At 34.5% G+C, this 25002-nt stretch overlaps 2 protein-coding genes across 2 annotated transcripts; both read left to right on the top strand.

The window, feature by feature from the left end:
- Positions 1–901: 901 nt before the first annotated feature.
- On the top strand, positions 902–4917 carry LOC100776746 (protein GAMETOPHYTE DEFECTIVE 1). Its single transcript, XM_003542775.5, has 7 exons — positions 902–1152; positions 1264–1715; positions 1800–1877; positions 1964–2044; positions 3334–3488; positions 3580–4463; positions 4604–4917. Exons 2-7 carry the CDS (start codon positions 1290–1292, stop codon positions 4726–4728), a joined length of 1749 nt encoding a protein of 582 aa, XP_003542823.1. The 5' UTR covers positions 902–1152; positions 1264–1289; the 3' UTR covers positions 4729–4917.
- A 2142-nt stretch (positions 4918–7059) lies between these two features.
- On the top strand, positions 7060–23511 carry LOC100785844 (DNA-directed RNA polymerase V subunit 1). Its single transcript, XM_003541543.5, has 19 exons — positions 7060–7259; positions 7387–7445; positions 8636–8740; positions 9363–9489; positions 9577–9692; positions 10224–10277; positions 10833–11003; positions 11558–11716; positions 12078–13970; positions 14068–14243; positions 14469–14544; positions 15162–15286; positions 16514–16650; positions 17384–17658; positions 19686–19859; positions 19942–20082; positions 20170–22163; positions 22635–22749; positions 23024–23511. Exons 3-19 carry the CDS (start codon positions 8660–8662, stop codon positions 23270–23272), a joined length of 6063 nt encoding a protein of 2020 aa, XP_003541591.2. The 5' UTR covers positions 7060–7259; positions 7387–7445; positions 8636–8659; the 3' UTR covers positions 23273–23511.
- Positions 23512–25002: the final 1491 nt, after the last annotated feature.

Consider the following 25002-nt stretch of genomic DNA (forward strand, 5'->3'; position numbering starts at 1 on the left):
AAGAAGAAGAGTGAAGTACCAACAAAATACGTCTTTAAACATCGAAGTTGCTCTGGCAATTTGGATAATTCTGTATGGAAAGCCGTCTTAGACAAGAGAAAACACCCTTCCCATTCTTCCTATCATAGAATTTCAAGGATGCATATGAAAAAGTAGAAGAACATAAAACATTGCAATCAATACCCACTGTACCATGGAGAACCAAAACTCATATTTCTAAGAATGTTCTTCGTGTAATTGCTCTAGTTGACGTGCTTTTTTGAAGAAGCTTAAGTGAATTCAATAAAATCAGACTAAGCACAAGACATGTTTAGTCTATACAAAAGATACAAGTTAAAATCACCATACAAGACATGTTTAGTCTATACAAAAGATACAAGTTAAAATCACCATACAAGACATGCTCTTTTTCATTTTGGGTCAAATATTTCATTGGGCCTTTCTCTCTTGTTTAGGCCTAACCTCACATCTTTGAACCCTATCTCATGGGAACTACTATTCCCAGTATCACAATTGCTATTTAAACTACCAGCGTATTTAAACTAACACGTAACTCAATTTCAAACACTAAATTTATATATATATATATATATATATATATATATATATATATATATATATATATATATATATATTTCATCTTTAAAATTTAAATATGCTCTTAATATATAACTAATACATCGTCTTATGTTTTTAATAATATATTATATTATTTGAACTATTATAACAAGTTGTAACTGTATACCAAAATGCTAATTTCAAACATATATTTTATCTTGAAAATTAAAATAAACTCTTCTAACGTGCATATAAAAATTGCACCAGAAAAAATAAATAAAACGTGCATATAAAATATAATCGTATTAACGGAATGATTTAACTTAACATTTTTATCTTTTCTCCTTCCGATCCGATTCTCTTAATTGGGTTACAAATTGAAGGCCCAACGATGATGGATTGATGGGAGGGAGCCCTTCATTGAGTCTCCGAGGAACCCTAGACTCCAAATTGGTAAATCTCTCTTTGCAAAATCTCCGAGGAACCCAACGGCATTGCTAAATTTCTTTGCTGGAATTTAAGGGCAGGGTTGCTGGTGATGCATTTCTTAGTGGGGTTATCTTTAGCTTAGCTTCTGACCAAAGTCTTTTCCAGGTAATTCAGAATTTTTTACACGCTCTGTTTGTTGATTAGATTCTACTGTCCTTACACTGCATTATCGATCAATCATTAAGTTGATCTGTTTTGGGACCTAAACCCTAACAGGGCTAGCATCACTGACAACAACAATCATGGGTTACTTCGACCTCAACATCCCCTACCCTGATCCTTCCCCTGCCAACAAGCCCACTGAGCAAGGTAACCGTACGAGGCTGGCAGTGAAGGCCATGGAGTTTGGCTACACCGGAATCGCTTACAACCGCACGATCAAGGGCGTCATGTCCGATCACCACCGTTGCTCCATCTCTCCCCTCACCCTCTCCTCTCTCCTCAACGTCCTTCCCTCTCTCTCCCTCTCCGCCAACCTCCACCGCCACCTACTCCATGTCCCACTCTCCACCCCCTTCCGTCAGTACACTCGTCTCACCGTCTGCGTCGATAGTGCTTCCCAGGCTCAAGCCCTCAATTCGGGTAACCCTATTTTGAAAACCTATGATCTGGTCGCTGTTAAGCCTTTGAATCAGATCGCGTTTGATCTTGCATGTGAGAGAATGGAGGTTTGTTGGTTAAATCTCATCTACACTGTTGATTACTGGAAGTGGCTTTTTTGAACTCTGATTATTATGTTGAAATAATTGCAGGTGGATATTATCTCTATTGATTTCTCAGCTAAGTTGCCCTTTAGATTGAAGCAACCTATGGTTAAAGCTGCTACTCAGGTTTGTTCTTGACTCTCCTTGCCTTTTAATTTCGTAAAACTGAAAAAAGAAGGTGAAAAATTAACATGTGGCTTGTTGATATGCAGCGTGGGGTTTGTTTTGAAGTCACGTACTCTGGTTTATTTGCTGATATTCAAATAAGGAGACAGCTAATTTCCAGTGCCAAGGTGATTTCTGCTTCCCTATATACTTGAGTTGAGTGAATTCACTGCAAGTGTAGATGTTTCGATTGTTTCTTTTATTTCTCGTAATTGAAGTTTTTCATATTGTTTCCGAGCTATGCATGTATGGCTTTTGAATAAATTTCATGGTGTCTGTTTAGTAGAGTTACTTCTCGCTCAACCATGCAGATGTTATTTAAATTAAAGGATTTGAACTAGAGGTTTGATATTTTGTCCTTTGCTAGACTCATCAACCTATGCACACTGCAATAGGGGTATATCATATGGTAGGATCACATTGTAAAACTGTAGATGAAATAAAAATGTCAGGTTCCAACTGTTAGGGACTGAGGAGTATTATTTACCAAATCCAGACCATAGCTCCTTAGTTTAGAGATTGCAAAGCACCTCTGCTCAGCTTATGACATATCCCTTTCTTTCTTGTAACTAATATGAGTGTGACATCTCACTGTCCTTTTTTTGAACATTTCTATTCCTACCCATTATAGTATACGCTTGCCAAGTATTAGGCTCATGATTGAGTTGTACCACCCCAATGTCCTGTTGCTTCAATCATGCCTTTAAACTCCTTGACCCTAACATACACACAATTGTTGTACCATAAGTATTAGTTTTGAATTAAGGTGAGTTGCTGATGTGTTTTGCAGCAATAGGTTGTTATAGTTTTGAGGGATGACAATACAAATTAAGGAAGGTTTTATGTTTTGAATTGAATTTTTGTACTTCACAGAGTTCTTGTTTTTGATGGAGGTATGTTTGGGATGCACCTTCTGTATTTATAAGCAGGGACTCAAAATAGTCTGATTAACAGCTTTAAGCACAAGCATGATCTATATAAGCTTGTGTTAGGCTCTGGATGTGATTGAATAATTTGAATCAGCATATACTTAACAACTTTAGTTGATTGTGACATTGTGTTAAGCTAAAAGCCAGTGTGAACATGGTAGGTAAAGAGATTCCTTGTGGACTGGAAGGAACTAATTAGTTTCTGTAGTCACTAGTCAAGTTTGGTTATATAATATATAAAAAAACTGTAATTACAAGACTTTGACACAAAAAAATTGTTTTGATTCACATTGCCTTTTATCTTACTATTCTCATTACTCCATTTCTGGATTCTGCTTTCGTATTAGAGTAGGATCTTATGAACCCCATGCTTATATCATTAGATCCTGTTACAATTGTAGGTAAGATCTATGATTTTTACAACCTTTATATGATTACAATAACAATATTAAGACATGTACAAACTTACACAATGGTTAAACATGTAGTTGTTGATGGATTGGACTCGGGGACAAAACATTGTATTTTCTAGTGCTGCTCCTACGGTGAATGAGCTTAGAGGGCCCTGTGATGTTGCAAACTTGTTGTCATTGTTTGGGCTTTCCAAGGAGCGAGCTAATGCGGCTATTTCTAAAAACTGTAGGTATGGATTATTGCTAAAATCCTTTATTGCATTTGGTTCTATAGGCGGGCAATGTTTAGATGTCCTGAATATCATTCTGAATGGTTTGCAGGATTCTTTTAGCTAATTCTTTAAGGAAAAAGCGATTTTACAAAGAGACAATAAGAGTAGAAGTTTTATCATCAGATGCAGCATCTCATTCTAAGGAAGACCGGTATCAAGAGTTACTAAAGTGGGACCCTATCTCCAGTGGTGAAGGTGATATCCTGTTGGATGATATGCAAAAATCTTCTCTAGTCTCCTGTAAAGCATCAAAACCTGCAAAAGCCATTGACTTTGCTTCCGTGGTCAAAAGCCTTCCATCTCATGGTTTTGAAATCAAGGATATCTTACCTGCAAATAATGCTTTCCCTGTCTGTGGAGACAATAAAATAAATTTCCCGCCAGTTGCCGAAAAACTAAGTCAGTCAACACATGTACCTAACAATTTAACTGAGAAGTCCAACATACTTGTTTGTCCTGAGCAAGATGAAAACTCCGTACCAGATGCTATAACAAGAGGTCAAATTTTGAGGTGTGACAACATTTTTGAGAATAATATATGTAGTGGAACAACTGATGCTGTCAATTTGAAGGAGACAAACACCCCGGCAGCCATTGACTCTATTTCAGTGGCTGAGGGCCTTCCGTCCCCTGGTTTTCATGATAAATGTAATAATGAGAAAAGTTCTGATGTTAATTTAAATGAACAAATTGGGAGGATTTGTGAAGCTTTGCCAAATGAAGATTTAAAAATTGCAGAGCAACCAGTCTTGGAGTTAAACACATCAATTTCTGATACTTCGATGGAGGACAAACGGGAAACTGATGCACTTGAACTTGATGAGATGAAAATGGAAGATGATTCCACTGCTGCAAAACATTTATTGCCAGATGTTATAATGAAAGATAAAAGGCTTAGTGAAGTGAGCACTGATTCTGATCAGTTTGCCTCAGGTACCCCACTCATTGACTAATACCTTTATTTGGTTATTGAAATCTGTAATTTTTTGCCCTTTGATTCACTTGCATGTTACCATTTTAAATTTTGTGATGCAAGTGGCAAGTATAATGAAGTATATTTCCATTATCTCTAGGTGGATTGAGAGTGAAGCGAAGGACGCCTCAGGGACTACCTTTATTCCCCTTCAGGCGATTGCTGAATCCAACGCCTTTTAAGAAGAAAGGTAAAACAAGCAAGAGCAGAACTAAGCTAAAGTAATTTTTTTTCGGGATTATCATTGTTACATGGCTTATATGTGAGCTAATTCTTTGTAACGTCTATTAATACTAGCATATAATGTTAGTAAAATTTTATAATTTTATATATCTTGTTATGTAATATGGAAAATTATATTTGATTGTGATATGTTTATATCACAATTCAGTAAGAAATTCTAAATTAGTGTCATAATTGCTTTAACTATGAGTATAGTTTTTGAAACGTTGCTTTAAATGGAGGTTAGAGTCTTAAAATCTCTTCATCTGATTGACAATATGTTTTGACACGTGTTTGAATGTGGGGGAGAAAATAATATAAAGAAAAATAAAGAGAAGAGAAAAAAAAGTTAAAATATGTTTTTGGTTTCCGATAAACTAATAAATTTATTTTGGGTTCTTAATAAATTTTTTCTTTATATTAAAATCTTAATAAAATAATAATTTTATTTTTTTATCTTTGATATTTTTTTAGTTCCTTTAAAAAGGGACTAATACAAATTTTATTAGGAATCTAAAATAAAATTTATTAATTTATCAAGGATTAAAAGAAAACATCAAAAATAAAATTATTATTTTATAGAGATTTAATGTAAAATTGTTTTTTATTAAAGAAAAACACAAATTTAAATATTTGATAGAGATTAAAAACATACTTTGATCAAAATAATTGTCTAAACTTGAGCAACTAAAAACATTATGTTATGCCAACTCAATGTTTTTATGCGTGGATAATGATCTTTTGCTATCGTGGATGACAGTCATAAGTTATAGGAGAAAAATAATAAGAGATTAAAAATGGAATTGAATAATTTATCGGGAACTAAGATTAGTCAAACTATTTTACAGGGAAGAAATACAAAAATTACAAAAAATTTAGGGACTAAAAATGTAACCAATCCTTTATAATTTGTATAATTAATAAAGGTTAAATATATCTTTATATTATTCATATTTTTAATCCTATTCCTTAAATATAAAAAATATAATGCATATATATAATCATATATATTTTTAAATTAATTAGTATAAAATTATATAAAATTAATTTTGTATGTTATTATTATAATTGTGATTAAGATTAATTAGTGTAAAATCATGTAAAATTAATTATATTTGTTATTTTTTTAATATTTAAAGTAATAACTAATATAAAATTGTGTGTGAAATTAATTGTGTGTTTATTGTTATTATTATTTAGTAAAAAAAACCAGCTTTAATTTTATGCGTAAAAATTGTATTTTTTAAAAATTATTATTTATTAAAAGTTAGACATTTAAATAATTATAAAGGAAAAAAAAATTGCAGCCTCCAATTTCTGGATTCGTCACTGCTTTAATCTGATTTAGTTGTAATACCATATCTGAAACACCCATTTTCTTTGAACAGTGTTAGTGTTGCATCAACATTGCATTTACAACCACCATAAATAGGTTTCTCCCACTGAGTAAGATGTTGGCTGCATGCATCAACATTGCACCTAGAAAAACAAACTTGCTGCTAGTTAGAAACTGATTCTTTAACCAGTTGAATAGATGACATGGGTGGTTTGGTAACATTATCCCACATTTTTTCATTCTGCCTACGCCAAATACACACAAAAGTTGTAGAAATATCAGAGACAACTGAGAATTAGATAAATTTTTTAGTATATTGAACATCACATTATAAAATTTCCTTCTGTTGTTTGAACGAAGGGACAAGTAATATGCCATAGTCCCAGCTTCATGCCAAACTTGAACAACAATCTCAACCAATAAAAACATGTTAATCATTTCTCGAGAAGTTTGTTTAAAGAAAGAAAACATGGTTCTTAACATACTATAAAAATAGAACTTAACTTTTGTATTTTGTAGTGATTTTACCAAATTTGAGCAAAATCATCTCCTATAATTTCTTAAAAAGAGTTCAATATACATTTCATTAAATTTATATTTTACTAATTTTATAATATATATTTAAAATATCTACTTATTTCTTTCTTTCCAAACAAACACTTACTCATATACATCAATATTGGTCGAATATTTTTTCAAAAAGAAAATTGGTCTTTATATACAATCCCACCCCTAAACCCATTAATTATGTGAATACAAAATCTACTAACTAACCACCCTATTTAGGTGATTTTTTTTAACTAAGTTAATTTCATTTATGAAGAAAGTGATTGACTAGGTTGAGCTGGCCCAAACACAAATTTTGTGTGTGCCTCTTTTTCACTTTTACCTATCCAAGGCCTAATTCCCAATCAAAACCCCAACTCCACCAGTAACAAAAGCTGAGTCAACGAGGGTAAACTCGTCATTTCATCCCCAAAACCCAGGCTCCAACAACACTCTTTGCATGGAGCGCAAAAGGCAAATTAGAAAAATAAAAAATAAAACCAAATTCCCCAGTTTTTGTTAAAAGAGAAAAAAAAAATTTAATTTTTCATTTCATTTCACACTCACTCGCTTACTCACTTCATTCCATTTCTCTCCGAAAACCCTCTTTCTCTCACGCTCGTTGTTGTTTCGATCGGTTTCGTGTAATGATGTACTTAGATTTTGCGTTTGTGTTATTCTGCATTTCCGTTTTCATGCAAACGCATTTTCAGTACTGATTCTGTGGCTTGCTCCTTTTTTTTTTTTTTTTTTTAACGTAGGTTCTTTGCATTTTCTAGGGTTTTGCGGTGAGCTAAGTGAGACGCTCGAATTGAACAGCTTTTGTTTCGCTCCTGAGGTAAGAATCAGGTCGAAGAAGAAGAGTCATGTTTTTTTTTTTTCCTTTTCATTCTCGCTTTTTTGTTTTTTGAGTTTGTTTTTGCTGTGATCGTAGTTGGGTTTTAGTTTGACTTGCTCTGTTTCTTAGAATGTACTCGTTTTTAGGGAAAATGTTCATGCCATTGTTCGTTTTATTTCTCTCTGTCTCTCTCCTTTTATTATTTTATTTTTTTATTGGTTTTGGTTTTGTTGAACATGTCACCAACCACTTTTTCTTAAAAAAAGTTTTGAATTCAGTTTTTTTTTTTTTTTGTGGTGAAACAGGATTTGAAAATGTAGCTTTGGATGAAGTAGTGAGAGCATTTTATTTTTTACCCGTTTTAAGAGCTTGCATGATTTTGGTTGGGGCATTGTTAGAGTTTGTGTGTAAAGCCATTTAATGCCATAGTTTGAAAAGGTAGCTTTGGATGAAGTAGTGAGCGTTTTTTTTTTTTTTTGCCCGCTTAAGGAGTTGGTTTGGGTGATTATAAGCTTGCATAACTTTGGATGGGGTATTGGTAGAGTTTATGCGTGTAAAGCCATTTAATGCCATAACTAAGGAGTAAATTTTTTAGAGTATAATAATGATTACAATTACTAATGTAGTTGTGGTTGCAACTTGTGAGTAATTAACCATTTCAGCGTGATTTCTCTGTTTTTCAAATGCCTTGATCGGGAATTGGTTGAGGATTGACTTTGACATAATTGGTTGTTTGTGTGGGGAGTGCTTTTAAGGCAATAGTACTTTCTAGCAAGAATGGAAGCATCACCTCTTTGATTGGGTGCTTGATAAGTTTTTTTTTTTTGATCAGCCAAAATAAGTATATATATATTAGCAAAGTACCAGAGGTGCTTGATAAGTTGATTTTTGAAAGTTCTAATTGTGCTAAACATTTGTGATATCTAGTAATCCCTTCAGACATTCATGGTGGTCAGTTGGTATTGGACATATCAGATGTATTCATTCTACGGACTTGTTTTATTTGCTTGATTTTGTGAAAGTGTCTGTAAAGGGAAAAGGTGCTATAATGTTTCCCTAAAGTTACACTGCGTTACCTTTGTAGTATTTTTCTGTTTCATTGATTGTTTAATTACTTTTCCTCTGTAATTCTGTTGAAGTTTTGTTAGGTTTACAAGTAATGACTGTAACTTTGAGTTATCATTCAGCAGGCACTATAATTGATCACGAAAGTAATGGAGGATAATCCCCCTTCAAGTGTTTTAGATGGGACCGTTGTTGGGATCAAATTTGGTATGGCTACACGTCAGGAAATTGTAAGCACAAAATACATTCATTTTTTTAGTTAAATTGTATGACTAAAGGCTGATCCACCAAGCAGTTGAAGTCTTTGCAATATTCAGTTAGCATCTGTTTTATTAATTAACTCAAATGAGATAACCTTGTATCAAGTTTGGACGATGCTGTTATGATCAGTCATTAGTGGCAGTGCCAAGGATGAAGGATGGCCTGCTTGGATCTTAGGAAATACATGCTAGAATTTTTTTTGTAGCGTTTTCTGATGACCTTATTTGGACTATTATTTTTGTTTGTGACTTTTCTCAAAAAGTTGAAATTTATGCATGTTGTTTCAGACGTATGGTCTGTTTTTATTTTATTTTTATTGATTGAATATTTGAAATTAACTTATACACACACACATATGTATATATCATGACTGTTTACTGGTCATAGTTTTATTTTATTTTTCTCAATTCTGATCTTGTTGCGTGTGCATGTCTGGTTTTGATTAAATTTAGTGGACCATCACTTTTTTCTAATCAAAAGTTCTCTTTGTTAGAATTAATTACATTTTTTGAATATAAATTGATGTTATGGCCTATTCAATATTTGAATAGTTTTGATCAATTTGGTAATTTTCTGCTTTCATCTTGATAGTGTACAGCATCCATTAGTGAGTCTTCAATTAGTCATGCTAGTCAGCTGTCAAATCCATTCCTTGGGCTGCCCCTTGAATTTGGCAGATGTGAATCTTGTGGTACCTCTGAAGTTGGAAAATGCGAAGGTTTGTTATTTGCTCCTTTTCTGTACTTTCTTTTAAATGGTAAAAAGAGATATATTTCAAATGAAGTAATTTGATATTACTTTTCAGGTCATTTTGGATATGTGGAACTACCGGTTCCTATATACCATCCGAGCCATATCAGTGAATTGAAACGGATGCTGAGCGTGGTCTGCTTAAATTGCTTAAAAATGAGGAAAACCAAGGTATTGACAAATGGAATATTGTCATGTCATACACAGAAGAGATTATCAATTTAGAAAAACAGTTCAAACTAATATAGAGTATTGGCAGACAAGTGATATGCAGAATGTGTGAAACAAAAAAGAAGTTTGACTTCTTTAAAGAAGGCCGCACAAGGGTGATTGGGGAAACAAAAATGTTATAATTGAGTTTATATGTACAAGGAGTGCTTGTAGATGCACCTTTAAAATAAATATGGGTAAAGATGCCTGCTATTGTGTAGAATAGAGATCTCTTAATTAATTAAGATCCACTAGGAAACATTTAAATTAATTAAATTATAACAATTTTGTTGTTCATGACCTTTTTTTTAAGAAAAAGAATTCTTGACCTCATATTTTGAAGATAAGGGCTCCTGAATGAGAGTTGTTAATTGTCTTAATATTTTTTTAGTAATCCTGGCATCATACATTTTAGTTAGATTTAATTCAAGGATAAAAGCTTCATCTAATGCCATTATATGTGCTTGATCTTACTGGCTCACAACCTTTCAGTTTCCAGCTTCAAGCAGTGGCTTAGCACAAAGATTAATATCTCCATGTTGCCAGGTTAGTATGATTAAATTGCATAATATCCTTTCTCAATATGCATACAGACTTACATTCTTGAAATAGTTCCTGCCTCCTAGTATTGTTTATAATTTATTCTACCATTTATACATGCTATGTTAAGAATATAAGACATTCTAATTTATATGCATGTGTATGTATGCATTTTATTCTAGGTAGAATCTTATGATCTATGTTATGGTCTCACATTTTGCTTGTATAACCCCCCGTCCTGATCCTACTGTTTAAGATCTTATCTTCACTATCTTTATTTTTTACCACAATACACCTTTTGGCTCAAGATTGTCCATCTACTTTATTTCCGCCCCTCCCCCTCTTCCCCGGTTTATTTCATGGTTTACTTAGCTGTGCATTATCCTCTGTTTAGGTTTGTATGATTTTGTCTTGGTTCATAATTAATGCTTCAGTTTCTTTATCAGAGTTGGCTAAATTTTGTTTGCTATTGATGCTAATTTGTTATATATGGGAATCTGCTATTTTTTTTTTTGTAAAATTCCATTTCCAAGGTTCATGGTATTTATTTCTTCCTTTTAGGATGTTAATGCTGCTCTAGTTTCTATTCGGGAAGTTAAAACAAGTGACGGGGCTTGTTATTTGGCGCTGAAAGTATCCAAATCCAAGATTCATGATGGTTTTTGGAGTTTCTTAGAAAAATATGGCTATCGCTATGAGGGTGATGAAACTCGAGCCTTGCTTCCTTGTGAGGTTTAGTTTCTACTAACCCATCTTCTTACTTTACTTCTCAACTGGCTGTTGCTTTTACTTGTTTGCATACAGGTTGCCCGATTTATTAAATTTTTTCAATTCTCCTTTTTTATGTACTTCCTTCATTTTATTAGGCCTCTTTATGTTTCTCTCTCTCTCTTTCTCTCTTAAATATATATATATCCCTATTATTCTTTTGTCCTTGACATTACCTTTCTTTGATTTTAAAGGATATTCCATATGGAATGATCTGTATCAGTTATATATATACAACGAATGATCTCTCTCGTGGTTTAATTACCCATTCCATGTTGTTTATATTTTTATCTTGACAATTCTATTTATTTGCTTCGTTACACCACAAGAATTGGCATTTGCATTTTCTAAATGATTGAAATCTTGACTCCTGAAATGTTTTTGATTGGCTGTTACGATGGTCCGTAATTGAGAGTTTCAGGCAAATTGTTGTGTGCTATTTATTTTTAATTCACTATCTTTCTATTGAAACCTGTTGTTTGCCTTTTGATTAATATTTTGCTCAACAAATCTATCAGGCAATGGAAATTATTAAGAGAATTCCGATAGAGACAAAAAAAAAGCTTGCTGGAAAAGGATTTTTTCCTCAAGATGGATATGTTTTGAAGTATCTTCCGGTGCCACCAAATTGCTTGTCTGTGCCAGAAGTTTCAGACGGTGCCAGTGTCATGTCGTCGGTGAGAAAATGAACATATTATTGTATCAGAAAACGTCTTACTTATCATTTTTGCTCTCTATTATGCTAATTCTATTCTGTTATAGTTTATTTTGTTATCATAATATGCTACAACAGTGTAACTGCCCAAGTTTAAACCAGACTTGATAATGGCTCTGCTGTAAAATTCTGAACCATGAGTACATGTATAAATATATGAAAACTCCATTCAGAATTCATTATGTAAAATAAATTGCACAGACTATTGAAACTCTCTTCTCTTTGATTTTCTCATCCGAGTATTCATATTTTGGTTTTATGAGCTTGATTTTGTTTTGGCCATAGTGCACATTGGTAAGTGGTGTATTTATGTTGCTTTGCAGGATCCTTCCATGACAATTCTCAGAAAATTGCTCAGGAAGGTTGAAATCATAAAAAGCTCTAGATCTGGTGAACCAAATTTCGAGTCTCATCACGTGGAAGCAAATGATTTGCAGTCTGTGGTTGATCAATATTTTCAAATTAGGGGCACTTCTAAGCCAGCACGTGATATAGAGACACATTTTGGGGTCAATAAAGAGCTTACTGCATCCTCAACAAAAGCATGGCTTGAGAAAATGAGGACATTATTTATAAGAAAGGGTTCAGGTTTTTCGTCCCGGAATGTAATTACTGGAGATTGTTATAAGAGGATAAATGAAGTAGGAATTCCGGTTGAAGTTGCCCAGCGGATAACATTTGAGGAGAGAGTTAACATCCACAACATCAGATATTTACAGAAGTTGGTTGATGAACATTTGTGCCTGACCTACAAGGAAGGTGTGTCAACTTATTCACTCAGGGAGGGCTCTAAGGGGCACATATATCTCAAGCCTGGTCAGATAGTGCATCGGAGGATTATGGATGGGGATATTGTCTTCATCAACAGACCACCTACAACACACAAACATTCCTTACAAGCCCTTTATGTTTACATCCATGAAGACCACACTGTGAAGATTAATCCTTTAATTTGTGGACCGCTTGGGGCTGATTTTGATGGTGACTGTGTCCATCTGTTTTATCCGCAGTCACTTGCTGCTAAAGCTGAAGTTGTGGAGCTATTTGCTGTGGAGAATCAGCTGCTCAGCTCTCACAGTGGTAATTTGAACCTACAGTTATCCACAGACTCATTGTTGGCACTGAAGATGTTGGTCAAGAGATGTTTTTTGGGTAGAGCGGCAGCTAATCAATTGGCGATGTTTCTTTTGCTTCCTTTGCCTCGGCCTGCTTTGCTCAAGGCCAGTTCTGATGATGCTTGTTGGACTTCCATCCAAATTTTACAGGGTGCATTACCTATGGGTTTTGATTGCACTGGGGGACGATATTTGATTAGGCAGAGTGAAATCTTAGAATTTGATTTCAGCAGGGATGCTCTGCCTGCAACCATAAATGAAATAGCAGCTTCAATTTTCTTTGGCAAGGGTCCCATGGAGGCACTTAAATTCTTCGATGTATTGCAACCCTTTTTGATGGAAAGCTTATTTGCGGAAGGGTTTAGTGTTAGCCTGGAAGAGTTTTCAATATCCAGGGCAATCAAAAGGATAATAAGAAGAAGCATTGGAAAGGCTTCTTCTCTGCTGTATCAGCTGAGGTCCTTATACAATGAGCTGGTGGCGCAGCAACTGGAGAAGCACATTCAAGATGTTGAACTTCCTATCATTAATTTTGCTCTAAAGTCGACTAAATTAGGAGATTTAATTGATTCGAAGAGTAAATCTACTATTGATAAGGTTGTTCAGCAGGTTGGGTTCTTAGGGCAGCAACTTTTTGATAGGGGAAGATTCTACTCAAAGGGATTGGTAGATGATGTGGCATCACATTTTCATGCAAAGTGTTGTTATGATGGGGATGGTTATCCCTCTGCTGAGTATGGACTGCTCAAAGGGTGTTTTTTTAATGGTTTGGATCCATATGAAGAGATGGTGCATTCAATTTCAACTAGGGAAATAATGGTGCGTTCTTCAAGAGGATTATCTGAACCAGGAACTCTCTTTAAGAATTTGATGGCCATCCTTCGGGATGTTGTTATCTGTTATGATGGAACTGTCAGAAACATTTGTAGTAATTCCATCATCCAGTTTGAATATGGGATACAAGCTGGAGACAAAACTGAGCACTTATTCCCTGCTGGTGAGCCTGTAGGTGTCTTGGCAGCAACTGCTATGTCGAATCCTGCTTACAAGGCTGTTCTTGATGCTAGTCCTAATAGCAACTCTTCATGGGAGTTGATGAAGGTAGACATTTCTTTGTAGTGAATGAATGTTATTTGTTTTTAATATCTCAGTAAATGATTTTTTTCCTGAATTTTTTATTTATGCATTATATCTTCAGGAAATATTACTCTGCAAGGTTAATTTTAGGAATGAACCTGTTGATCGGCGTGTCATTTTGTACTTGAATGACTGTGATTGTGGAGGGAGTTGTTGCCGAGAAAATGCAGCATATTCAGTTAAAAATCAATTGAGAAAAGTCAGTCTCAAGAATGCAGCTGTGGAGTTCATTATTGAGTAAGTTTCTTCTTTTAATGTTATACTTATTAACTTTATTCTACACATCTTTTAGTTATTAAGAAAAATAAAATTCAAGTATGTTGTCTATTGTTCATCTACTAGTGATTTTGTTTGGGGTTGGTTAACCATAGTCTTTTGCATTATTTGAGTAAGTCGTGATATTTTATATTATTGAAGAATGAGTTTATTTTAATTTTTTGGGGTCCTGTTTCTTATCCACAGATACCAACAACAGCGAACTCAAAAGGAAAATTCTGAAACTGATGCTGGACTTGTTGGTCATATTTATCTGGATGAGGTTATTGGATTTCCTTTTCATTCAATTTGAGAACATTTACATGTCGCTGCCTACTTTCATTGGCAACTATGCTAAAAAAAATTCCTTCATTATATGCAACTTGTTAGAATATAATATTTATGAAAATATCCATTAAAATCTTGATCATATCTTTAGAGTATCTAAGAACTATTTAGAATATCTAATAATATCAAGATTGTATATTAGAATATTTTAGTGTATCATAGAGATTATCTTTTAGAACTTTCTTCCCATTTTTCTTTCTTTCCATATTTACTAATATCTCATGTTTTGTTTTCCTTGGTTAGGATTATATGATTAGTACATGAGGTTTACTGCTTTATTTTTATGAACACATTATCATTATTTTGTTGTGAATCACATCATGTCAGATCTATATCAATTCCATTCTACTTTGTCTCTGTTCTCTCTATCCTCTCTCTCTACCAAAACCCTGTAATGTTAACAAAATTTAATAAACTAACATGATTGAACATTTTTGCATGCCTCTGGACTTTTCCCCCTGGGAGAAGATTTGTTGATTTTGAATTATTCTTATTATTTGTAATTGTAATTACTATTTATGTTTTAATAACTTAGAATATCCTTTTGAACAGATGATGTTAGAGGAGCTGAAGATCAGCATGGCCAATGTTTTTGAAAAATGCCTAGAAAGACTCAAGTCTTTTAGTCGGAAAAAGAAAGTTAATCAATATTTGAAGAACATTGAATTATCATTTAGGTTAATCTTTAGTTCTTTCCTTTTGCATTTGATAATCGGTCATCCATTTTTAATTATTCATCCATCCCTGAAGTAAGTTTTGTTTGCAGTATGTTTGGTAGTTGGCTAGAAGTGTTTTTTTTTTCATTTTTTTTTTAAAAAAAAACCACACCGTTCCTTTTAAAAATAGTGTTGCATAAATGGTAATCTGGAAATATTTTGATGTTAAAAGCAAAGTAAAAGGCAGACAAGAAAATGAAAACATACAGGAAGCTTTCACTAGCTAGGTGGGGAGGGGTGGTCTATAATCATGTAATAGCTACAGGGGTAATAGCTTGGGTCTGTGTATTCACAGGAACCAGCTACATACTTATTTCAATAGCTGTATCTCTAGTACCTCTGGTACTATTTCACTTTAATATATATCTATTTTTGCTGAGCAAAAAAAAAAAAAAGAAAATGAAAACATAACAAAGCTGCCCATTGTCTATACAAGTTTGAAATGACAACTCTTAAGAGGCCAGACAGTCCTTTCTGATCATAAGAGGAACTGTGAAGTGCTTAATCTTTGTTGTTTCTAGGATACAAGATCTATATTTTATTGATCATGAGGTAAGTGATTTTACACTCGAGTCTGGGACTGGGAGTTAGACTTGGTGTTAAAACTGGGGAGTTTGGGTGTAGTCTTATGATTGTCATCATGTTTAATGTGTATTTATATCATCAGGTACCCCCAACTATCAGTTTTATGTAATTGTGTCTGAAACAGATCACACGTGTATTTATAATAACAATATGCTGATATGAAAGAATCTCGATTAAATGCTCATACGATCAAATCCCTAATGTCTACTAGTGACATGTGGTATACTGATATTTACACCAAGAAACTCAGTTACCATATCTGTTGAGTTTCTGAATCTTATATTGCTGAGATGTAACCCTTGTATGTTGTGTCCCACATTCTCAGTATTGTCCTTGGAAAAACTATGGTTTTTCTTTCTGTTTCGGAGACTATTAAAAATGAAATTTTCTCTGGTTTCTTTATGACAATTTCTTATCTTCTTTTCTTCACTATTCCTACGTATTAAATTTGTTGATCCAAATAAGGAAAGAAAAAAGAAGTCAAAGCTTTTGTACATTGCCTTTATATGTATTATGTCACTGTTATAACATGCTATTTTTTCTGATTATTGCAGTTTATTTGTTAGTCTATATCACTTTCTGATCTATGTTCCATCTTGGCAGTGAGTCTTGCTCATCTTCACATCCTGCTGCACCATGTTTAACATTTTGGCTAAAGAATCATGATAGTGATTTAGATAATGCTGTAAAGGTCCTGTCTGAAAATATCTGCCCTGTTCTGTTCGAAACAATAATCAAAGGTATTTTCTTTGCTATCATTTCTTTAATGGAAGTACTCTATTTCTTTTTTCATTAAATCTATATTTACGGTTTTGTAGGTGAGGTGGAAAAGAGATTAATGTGGGGTTTAATTGATGTGCCACAATTCACTAACTTAATGGTCATATAGTCTTATTTATTCTAATAATTAGGTCAAGTATTAGTACAATACTACAATCTAGTACAATTCAAATTCACTACTTCAACAAGACTCCAAGGTCTAATACTCTAATATTCTCTCTCGTAAAGATTACTAAGGTTATGGCTGTTACAAGTAGCAAACCAGAAACAAAATATCAGACACCATAATTTAAAACAAACTGGCCCATTTTAAATAAATAACTTATGTAACTAGTACTCTCCTTAATAATAAAATCATGATGGTGTGCTCGGAAGATAGCTCCCATAAGTCTTTGACCATTCTCTTCAAGCACTGGAACATTTACCACTGGCCAACATAGGCACTATCAGAAATCCCATTGTCTTTCAAAGAAAGAACAAAGTAGTTGATAGAGGACCTGTCCTGCATTCAAATGCTAATGCTTCACAATCTAGATTGTAATTGACTTTTACTTATTTTTTTCAGATGTGATTTGCTCTGCAATTATTTGTGGCCTGTCATGTTTTGTTGCATTTATAATCATGATTCATGAATACTCATGTCACGTATTTTCTTGTTAGTAATGCTTCTGATTTACCCTCATAAATAAATAGGAGACCCGCGCATTAGCTCTGCAAGTATAATCTGGGTTAGTCCAGATACAAACACATGGGTCCGAAACCCTTATAAATCATCTAATGGTGAATTGGCACTTGACATCGTTCTTGAGGAGGAAGCTGTCAAGCAGAGTGGCGATGCTTGGAGAATTGTACTTGATTCCTGCCTTCCTGTTCTTCACTTGATTGATACCAGGCGTTCCATCCCTTACGCTATTAAGCAGATTCAGGAATTACTGGGGATATCATGTACTTTTGATCAAGCGATTCAGGTGAGTTTCTAAAGAATATATTGAACATAATGTTAGCTGTTTGCTCTTTATGCTTATGATCTTTAGCATATTTCCTCTCTTTAGTGTCTATGCTGTGTATTTCCTCGTTCATTAATTTTTAAAAGTGAATTTATTTTATTTTAATGTACATTCCAACTGTCATAATCAGCAGTAATTTATAGTTGGATGCTTTTAGCATCATCACTTAGTGTTTTTCATTTATTGAAAGAGCATTTGATCTGATTCTGTTGGCATTTTTTGCTTTCATGCATGTAACAGTATAGTTTCAACTTTAAACTTCATGCTTGAAATTTGATAGAGAGAAAGAACAAGTTTTTTATTCTGAATATTATGTCTATATATTGGGTACAAGCAGAACCAATATATAGGCCGAGCTTTAGCTGCACGCTTTATGACTGCCTAGTGATAACTGTAAACAATCTAATAACTGACAGAAGGCTAACGGAAAGCTAGGTACAATTCAGTGTAATATTGCTCCTTCAATCCCAAGGGTGGTATTTGACTAAGATGATCTAACAGAAAGCTAGGTATAGTTCAGTCTAACATTCCCAGTGTAATCCCTAGGGTGAGATTTGACTGCGAGGAATTACGTTGTCATAATCTACTACTCCAAGTTTGTTGCAAAGGTTAGCAAAGCGAGTGGTTCCAAGGGCATTTGTCAGAATGTAATCATATTGGTTCTGTGATGGAGCATGACAAACAACTAAATCTTTTTTAGCAACTTTTTCACAAACAAAGATATCCAATTTCATGGGATTTGTTCTGGTATGAAGCATAGGGTTGGGAGCTAGGGAACCTGTACTTAGGTTATCCCAACATCTTTTAAGTGTAAATGTGAAGATTTAGATCTAAAGATCATTTATAGTTTTGTATTGTAACTGAGTTTTTGATATATTTTCTTAGTGAGTAATTCAATTATTTTAAAATGTCCTTTTCAGAAGTCCTAGTCTTAGGGTGCATTTAGAAGTTCCTTTAAGTTGATTACCCAAGCATACCCTTAGTAATTCTAACAAGAACTAACAACTTACATTGGCTTATAAAAAACAAAACTTAAGTAGTAAGAATAGAATAATAACCTTGTTGCCTAGTAGCAATAGGAAATAACTGAATAAATTAAAAACAAATATGCTACTCTTTTGAAACATTTGGGTTTTGAGCTAACTGAATTTGTTATTAATGATCAATTTATTACAATGAAATGAATCATCTATATACAGATGACAGTATGACACTATGACAGAACTGAGGGCAGCAAAGAGACTGCACCTGAAATGAAACAAACCGAAGGGCTCAAGGCCCAAACAGAAACATACAGAACAAAACTGGAAAATGTATTTCTATCATAATATTATAACTAACTCTAATATAAGGAAAATAATCAACTGAAAATAAACCTTTGTGTTTATGGTGCTATTCAACTTTTGCTGTTCTCGTGTGTTTTGGAGTGTGATGTTCATAACATTGAGGAGGTTTGTTTTACAGTTTACACTTGTCTCTAAGTTTGATTTGGAATATATTTTTAATTATGTCATCTCTGAGCTGTGCTTTTATGTCTTCAGGAATATTTTTATTTTTAACATGTATCTTTTATGATTGGAAAGGCTCGCTGCATGCTTAGTATTGCTCCCTATTTCATAATCTTTGGTTTACAAGTTTTGTTATCCTCCCATTATGACTTCTCTATCTTATATTTCCTCTTTAGTCTTTAGTGAATTTTCTTCTTTTTAAGAGAAAATGTGAGATATGAATTATTGTGTCTAGTTTGATGAAATCTTGATCATTATGACATGATCCAATTGTTATCATCAATTATTGAATATATTTTTCTTCTGTATGCTTCTATTTTCTCTTCATGGAATTTTCTCCTAAGAGAAAATGTGCAAATGATATATCATTAATTATTGTTTCTTGTTTGATGAAAGATTTGATCATGATCCAATCTTTAGTAGCCACCCATTATGACTCCACCTTTTATTCATATCTCATCCTTTTGTGGCTGCCTGCAGCGTGTTGCAGCATCTGTGAAAATGGTGGCGAAAGGTGTACTTAGGGAGCATCTAATTCTGTTAGCTAGTAGTATGACATGTGGTGGGAACTTGGTTGGCTTTAATACAGGTGGATATAAAGCTCTCTCTCGTCAATTAAATATACAAGTACCGTTCACAGATGCAACACTCTTTGTAAGTTGCTGCTTGCTACTTGTTGTAATCATGAGATGTATCAGGTTATTATTATTCTTACTTTGTAAACGTGACTATGCAGACACCTAAAAAGTGTTTTGAGAGAGCTGCTGAGAAATGCCATACTGATTCTCTGTCAAGCATAGTTGCCTCCTGTTCCTGGGGTAAACATGTGGCAGTTGGTACAGGATCAAAATTTGACATTGTTTGGGATTCAAGTGAGGTATTTGATAATACTGATTTAATATTGGACTTGATTAGAATTGGAGTTTTGTAAACAATATTTGAATATTGACATTTTCTTTTGCAGATAAAATCAAATGAAATTGAAGGGATGGATGTTTACAGTTTTCTTCACATGGTGAAAAGTGTAACCAATGGGGAAGAAGAAACTGATGCTTGTTTGGGTGAAGATATTGATGATTTGCTGGAAGAAGAATATATGGACTTGGGCATGTCCCCACAACACAACTCTGGTTTTGAAGCTGTATTTGAAGAGAATCCTGAAGTACTGAATGGTTCAACATCCAATGGTTGGGATGTAAGTTCAAATCAGACTCAATCAAAAACCAATGAGTGGTCAGGTTGGGCAAGTAGTAACAAAGATGGTAGATCTGAAACTGCCCAAGAGAATTCTTGGGGGAAAACTGTCAACCAAGAAGACTCTTCCAAGTCTAACGCTTGGAATACAAGCACCACAGCAGATCAGACAAAAACTAAATCTAATGAATGGTCTGACTGGGGTAGTAACAAGTCTGAAATACCAGCTGGTGGATCTAAAGCAGTTCAAGAAGACTCTTCCAAGTCTAACGCTTGGAATACAAGCACCACATCAAATCAGACAAAAACTAAATCTAAGGAATGGTCTGCCTGGGGAAGTAACAAGTCTGAAATACCAGCTTGTGGATCTAAAGCAGTTCAAGAAGACTCTTCCAAGTCTAACACTTGGAATACAAGCACCACAGCAGATCAGACAAAAACTAAATCTAATGAATGGTCTGCCTGGGGAAGTAACAAGTCTGAAATACCAGCTGGTGGATCTAAAGCAGTTCAAGAGGACTCTTCCAAGTCTAACGCTTGGAATACAAGTACCACAGTAGATCAGACAAAAACTAAATCTAATGAATGGTCTGCCTGGGAAAGTAACAAGTCTGAAATACCAGCTGGTGGATCTAAAGCAGTTCAAGAGGACTCTTCCAAGTCTAACGCTTGGAATAGAAGCACCACAGCAGATCAGACAAAAACTAAATCTAATGAATGGTCTGCCTGGGGAAGTAACAAGTCTGAAATACCAGCTGGTGGATCTAAAGCAGTTCAAGAAGATTCTTCCAAAGCTTGGAATACAAGCACCACAGCAGATCAGACAAAAACTAAATCTAATGAATGGTCTGCCCGGGTAAGTAACAAGTCTGAAATACCAGCTGGTGGATCTAAAGCAGTTCAAGAAGATTCTTGGGGCTCCAGTAAGTGGAAGGCTGATGTTGCCCAAGAAGACAATTCCAGGCTTGGTGCTTGGGATGCAAATGCAGCAGATCAGACAAAATCTAATGAATGGTCGGGCTGGGGAAAGAAGAAAGATGTTACCCAAGAAGACAATGTGCAACATTCTTGGGGCTCTGGTAAGAGGAAAGACAAAGTTACCCAAGAAGACAATTCTGGCTCTGGTGATTGGGGTGCCAACAGAACAGATCTGGCAATTACCAAATCTAGTGAATGGTCCAGCTGGGGAAAGAACAAGACTGAAATACCAGCTGGTGGATCTGCAAATGTGCAGAATGACTCATGGGGCTTGGGTAAATTGAATGATACCCAAAAAGATAATTCTGGTTGTGGTGCTTGGGGTGAAAATTCTGGGTCTGCATGGGTGAGAAATAAAGCTGAAACAATAGATGGTGGATCAGAAAAGCCCCAAGAGGATGCTTGGAACTCTGGCAATTGGAAAGCTGAATCAAAAGTTGGCAATACCACTTGGGGAAAACCCAAGTCTTCAGAAAGTCATGCATGGGATTCCCATAATCAGTCAAATCAAAATTCAAGTTCACAGGGGTGGGAATCACATATTGCTTCAGCTAATTCAGAAAATGAGAAAGGTTTTCAGTGGGGAAAAGGTAGAGACTCGTTTAAGAAAAATCGATTTGAAGGTTCGCAAGGTCGGGGTTCAAATGCTGGTGACTGGAAAAATAGGAATCGCCCGCCTAGAGCACCTGGACAGAGATTGGACATTTACTCATCTGAGGAGCAGGATGTTCTGAAGGATATTGAACCCATTATGCAGTCTATCAGACGAATCATGCAACAACAGGGGTAAGTTACTCGTGGCAGTAAATACTATCTAATATAATGACTTGGCTAGAAGAAATCATGATGTCTATTTTCCTTTCCTGTTATAATACAATATCTATGCTCAAGTTAAGCCTGGACATTTTATTGTCACCTTTGTTTTACCTACACTAAATTGCAAGTAGCATAATTTGAAAGCACAAGGTGTCATTCCTTCCATTTTAGGAACATTTGTTTCTGCTCAACAGTTTTTTTCTCCTTCCACCACAATTTTTCTATAAGTTATTTTTTTGGTTTTAAGAAGATACCATTAGCAATATAGCTATTATTACTTTGATTTTTGCTCCTGATAAAAGCTTGTGTTATTAATCAAATCCACTGTTCCCTTTGGCTGTACTTTCTGTCCTAGCCTTGGGTGCTTTCTGTATGTTTTCCCTCTGCTTCTATGAATTTTGTATCATAACCTGGAGCATTTTTATTAAATTCCTGTTGAAGGTACAGTGATGGGGATCCACTGGCTGCTGAAGATCAACTTTTTGTACTTGAGAATGTCTTTGAGCACCACCCAGATAAAGAAACCAAAATGGGTGCTGGAATTGATTATGTCATGGTATCGTCCAACTCTGTTTACATCTTTTGCATTTATTTATGATTGATATGATCATAGTTGCCCTAGATAAACACGTTTCTTTCTTAAACTTCCAATGTTTGTGTACTGAATGATGGTTTATTTTGGTTTCTCTATTTCCTTGCACATCTGTCAGTTTTTGTATATGCAATACATCATCTATTTATCCATTCTTGGATAATGGGTTGCATTGAAACTTGAAATAATTGTCTGTCTTTATGTTATGCTGGATTTAATGTTGGGAGTACTTGCACAGGTTAACAAACACAGTAGCTTCCAGGAAAGTAGATGCTTTTATGTGGTTTGTAAAGATGGTCAAAGCAAAGACTTTTCCTACCGGAAGTGTTTGGCCAACTATATAAGCAAGAAGTATCCTGACCTTGCTGAATCATTCCTTGGCAAATATTTTCGGAAACCTCGTGCTAGGGGGGACCAGACTGCAACACTAGGGGGAGACCAGACTGCAACACCAGCGCAGGATGAAGCAGCCACTTCGGGTGAGTAGATTAGGGTTGTGTCCATAATATTGTACAGAAACGGTGTAGTTGAGGCCACTGAATAGTTCGTCATAGCTGACCAATTTTCCTGTAGGAAAGTGTTCCTCTTTTTGGTGACAGTTAGATGGTAATTTTTTTTCACATGCGAATGATGATAGCAAACACCCTTTTGCCGATGTTAATATTGTTCTAATGATTACAGCACTTATGATGTGCCTAGCAAACTTTGCTCATCATTTTATTTAAACCATCAATTGCACCTGGGTTTCAGACATTGATTGGACCACTGATACAAAAATGGCATCCTTCTGATTAGAGTTTCATGAATCAGTTGTGGCTTATATTTTTGTTTAATAGGTTTCTAGGCATTTCCGAGTTATATTTAAACCGGTAGAATTTCTTTGATTTAGTTTTTTCTTGTCTCATCTTTGTAATACAGACTGCGATGGTTTAGTATCTCGATTTTTAAAGGTCCTGGTCAAAGGCAGGAATGACTTTAACTGCCCATTTTGTTAACCACACTGTTCTTTATAATTCCTGGTAAATTTTTTTTTCAAAATATCATTTAGCGTAACGAAACCTTTTGGGTGTAATTTCTATGATGACAAGTATTGCTCAAATTTATGTGAAAGAACGAGTTGGCTTCGGATTATGTTTCCAAAGTATTTTGATGTTATTTCTGGGATTATGTTTCGGGGGCATCTACGGTGGTCCAACAAATAAGTGATCTATCGTTGACCATTATTTGTGAGCCTTTAGATTAATGTCATCTCGTAAGTCGTACCTTGCATCCTCCCTATGAGATTATGTATGATTCATTTTTATGTAGGTCACATTAAGTATGAGTCATTTTTAGTAACCAACAAATATGTAGGTCACGGTAAGGAGTTATAAGAATAGTTGAATGGTAAAAGGAGAAGAGATAAGAAAAAATAATGGGTTTAATTTAAAAATTAATAATGAATAATTATTGATAAAAAAACATTAAGTATGAGTATTTTTTATTTGGTAAGTTTCATTTCCAAATTATTAGAATTCATATGAATTTCAATCACTTGAGTGTTGTTGGCAATTATCTTCTAAATTTTGGAAACAGAAGGAATAGTTTTAAAAACTGGACTTTGGTTTGCCCAACTTGTTTGAATAAAGAACAAGCAACGCAAGTGATCGATCAGTCGGGAAAATCCTCAAAATTAACACAGAGAGAATGCGCTGAGCTTGTGGCAATGAAAACCTTGAGCAAAGAGCCTCACTAATCACTATATTTTCTGATATGAGTGCAATGTAAAAGTATTAAAAAAGTGGTGTTGGTGGTAAAGCAGAAAGAGAGGAAGTGGAATGGTGTTAAAATAGACAAGTGGAAAAGTTTTTTTAAAATAAAAAAATGTTATTTTTAATGTTTATATGCATCTTGATACTTTGGATCTCCTCCAATTTTAGCTTTATAAATGATTGTTATCTGAAAATGGATGAATTTTCAAGCAATACTTGTGAAAATTAATCTTTAGTGCTTAACAATGTTAGATTGCTATCTATGCCTTCTCTCTTCCCCTACCTTACTTCTCGATCTCCATGGACTACCAGCCATCAACATCATCTACCAATTGTGGTCAACCGTTGTAGTAACCATCATGCCTCCACTATCACACATGGGCTCCATACCCACGTGGCCACGTTCCACTTTGTTCTCTTAAATCCTCGTGGTATTTTCCCCTTTCACTTTGGTAAACACGTGATT

The sequence above is a fragment of the Glycine max genome, chromosome 13, assembly GCF_000004515.6.
Source record: "Glycine max cultivar Williams 82 chromosome 13, Glycine_max_v4.0, whole genome shotgun sequence".
Lineage (NCBI taxonomy): Eukaryota > Viridiplantae > Streptophyta > Magnoliopsida > Fabales > Fabaceae > Glycine > Glycine max.